This window comes from Rhizophagus irregularis, chromosome 20 (genome assembly GCF_026210795.1).
Source record: "Rhizophagus irregularis chromosome 20, complete sequence".
Classification (NCBI taxonomy): Eukaryota; Fungi; Glomeromycota; class Glomeromycetes; order Glomerales; family Glomeraceae; genus Rhizophagus; species Rhizophagus irregularis.
The window spans coordinates 2,423,212-2,426,349 of NC_089448.1; the positions used below are offsets into that span (position 1 = coordinate 2,423,212).

General features: G+C 26.6%; 1 protein-coding gene across 1 annotated transcript; it reads right to left on the bottom strand.

Moving 5' to 3' along the window:
• Window positions 1-945: 945 nt before the first annotated feature.
• OCT59_013114 (uncharacterized protein) lies at window positions 946-2,132 on the bottom strand (the record flags this gene model as incomplete). Its single annotated transcript, XM_066140609.1, has 3 exons — window positions 946-1,033; window positions 1,288-1,481; window positions 1,677-2,132. The coding sequence occupies 3 exons, from the start codon at window positions 2,130-2,132 to the stop codon at window positions 946-948; spliced, it is 738 nt and encodes a 245-aa protein (XP_066001480.1).
• Between the last annotated feature and the right edge of the window lie 1,006 nt (window positions 2,133-3,138).

Below are 3,138 nucleotides of genomic sequence, written 5' to 3' on the forward strand. Positions count from 1 at the left end.
ATTATAGTTAATATTAGCTCGTAATTTAGCCATTTCTAATACTCGAGTAAACTACATAATTAATATAAATATATAAAAAGATTATTAATTTAGTATTAATTAATTTAATGTAATTACGGTATAATATAAATTTACCTTTAATCTATTTCTATTTTTTATATGAAAGAATCCCATACTACTCCATAATCGCTCTACTGATGCTACATTAACACAAATGCCAAATATATGCGCCGTGACAGTTCCAATTTCTGGGTAAGCATCACGAACCCAACACCAATATTTGTGAATATTACCTTTAAATTGAGCAACAGATGCTTCATCAAAAGGATATTTAATTCCTTGCGAAAAATCATCAAATTCTGTAAGAATAGATTCAGGATTATGACCAGTCCAAGCTTTATAATAGTAAACTAGCCATTTTCCCATGTGTAAATAACTAATTTTTGATTTTGAGAGCATTAGAAAATATTTCATTTTGTATGTAGGATGAAGTAACTAGGATAGTATGAGAATTGGTTGCTCCCACATCTCCCATCTTTTCTGTAATCGTAATAGAATTTCATCAGCCATATCATCATCTGGAAATTCTTTCCAAAATTGATATAAATAAGCAAAACAATGCAAGACTTCATGTAATCTTGCTTTATCAGTTTGCAAGATATTAAGGACATAACAATAAGGATCTAAAAGAAATTCTAAAGTTGTTAACAATTCCCAAAAAGTGTCATCCATAATTATAGAATAAATTTCTCGTGATATTGCTAATGGTTCAGTAACTCAACGTCATTTTGAAGAAATAAATGGCTCAAATTTTGCAGCTAAAGACTATAAATAAAAAATTATTTAATATAAATAATATATATTATATTACTAGTAAAGATTTATTAAAAAAGAAAATTTCTTACACGCAAAGCTTCCTTAGTTGAAATTAAACTTTGACAGCAATTAAGATAACTGTTCCACCTGGTATCTCCAGAGATTGCAGGCTGAATGTATTTTCCATATATTTCCTTTTGAATGTTTCAAAGTTGACCTATAAAATATTTGTGATTTGCATTTTTAAAATAAGCCGCTAACTTTAGTGCTTGATCCGATGTTAATTTAAAATCTGGTAATGCCTTAAAGATATCCCCAACACACAAATTTATCTGATGAGCGAAACAAGGCAAAAAAACAATATTACGATATTGAATTCGAAGTCTTTTTCTAAAATTTTAATTTAATAAAATTAGTAAAATATAGTAAAGCATTTAAAAGTATTTATTAATTAAATAATTATTTACGTACCGTGCAGCATTGTAAGCAGGTGCACTATCTGTAACAATAGCTAAAAGTGTTATTTTCATCTTGTTTATTTCAGATATCATTCCTTCAGTTTTAGACATAACTTCAGTAGTTGTTGTACGCTCACAACTTATATCTTTAGCTTGCCATGCAAAAGGTTGCCCATCAGATGTTACGAGCACAGTTCCCATCAATTCCTGTTCACGAACATTTGTCCAACCATCAAAAGACATCGTAACTCCTATCCGATCTAATTTCAATTTTTCTAGCATTGTCTTATCAAGCTCTTCAACTGCATCACCCAAAATTTTATTAGATAAAGTTTTTCGATCTGGTAATTTGATTTCTGGATTAAGAAATTTAAATAATTCAATAACTTCTGAATTATTTACCCAATTCAACGGAAATCCACAAGAAATAGTAACTCGTAATATCAGATGATGGAATTTTTGATTTTCTGCAGTTGAAAGAGGCCGGCAAATCCATTTATCTAAAGGTCCATGATTTGACCATTGGGATGGAAGGGAAGATAAAGAAGAGCGGGATGAAACTGAATCTCTTCGTAATAATAGTTGTTGATTGGATGAATCATTTGTATTTACTTCCATTAAATTACTCTTTTTCATGGCAAGAGCAAATACTTTACTTTTTTCATCATTATCATACGCATCATGAAAGTTTCTACAATTTTTGAAATGAGTAATCAACCTTTCAGTTTTATCTATAATTGTTTTTAGCTCCAAACTATTTTCGTCAAGCTTTGTAAAACATGCTTTACAATAACATAAATTGTTGTTTCCGCTCTTTTTATTTGTTTTAACGATATAATTTTTCAAGCTTTGAACCATTACGAAAGTTAAAAAAAAAATGTAAATCATGATTATCGTCATATATAAAATAATGCGTATTACCATAAATAGTATGATACATGAGATACAATAAATAAATATATGCATTCTTATCATTTATTACTTTGCGTCTTGCATCTTTGGTTCAAATAAAAAAAATCATTTAAATTTTTTTTTTCAAAATACTTCGTTCAAATGAACAATTTTAAATTCCATCCCATCTGTTACTAAAAAAAATGAAAAAAACCGTTCAGTATTATTTTTTAATTTAATATTAAAAAAAGTATTCTTCCACGTCCAAATGGCCTAACCTATTACAATTTACCTTCAAACATCCACATATATCTCAGAATCTGAGAGCTAGTATAACATTAAACAATAATTAATGCAATTTCTTTAAATAAATATTAAAGAAATATATAAGTAATATAACTTTGCACTCCATCATTCGTATTTACCTTAGAATTATATCTCACCTATTATAACATTGGATTTTCTTAAACCAAATGAATAAATATTATTAGTGAGCTGAACTTTATTTTTTATTTCATAAGCAGTCAGTTCTTCAGATCTTTAGAGGCAAGTATCAATTAATTTTTTTTTAATTCATCTTCTTAATAAATGGTAGTTAATGTGGCCAATTTGTTATCTCACGTTCTTAAAAAAGAAAAAGAAATGACATTAATATAATTTCTTTAATAATTATTAAAAAAATAAAATCTAACTCAAAAATTACCTTCAGTTACAACTTATGAAATATATCATTAATATATTTTGAACAATTAGAATAATTATATTTTTTTTTTCTTATTTAAACTTTTTAAATCAGCAGCGAAGATAATTAATTTATTATGTTAAAACAGATAGTATAAAAATAAAATATAGTTCATTATTGATACGGGAATAATAAAAAAATAGTTAGAAAAAAATAAAATAAAATAGTAGTTTGGAAAATCGGAGATAAAATATAATAAACAAAAAAAAAAATTCTGTACGAATGTACGAA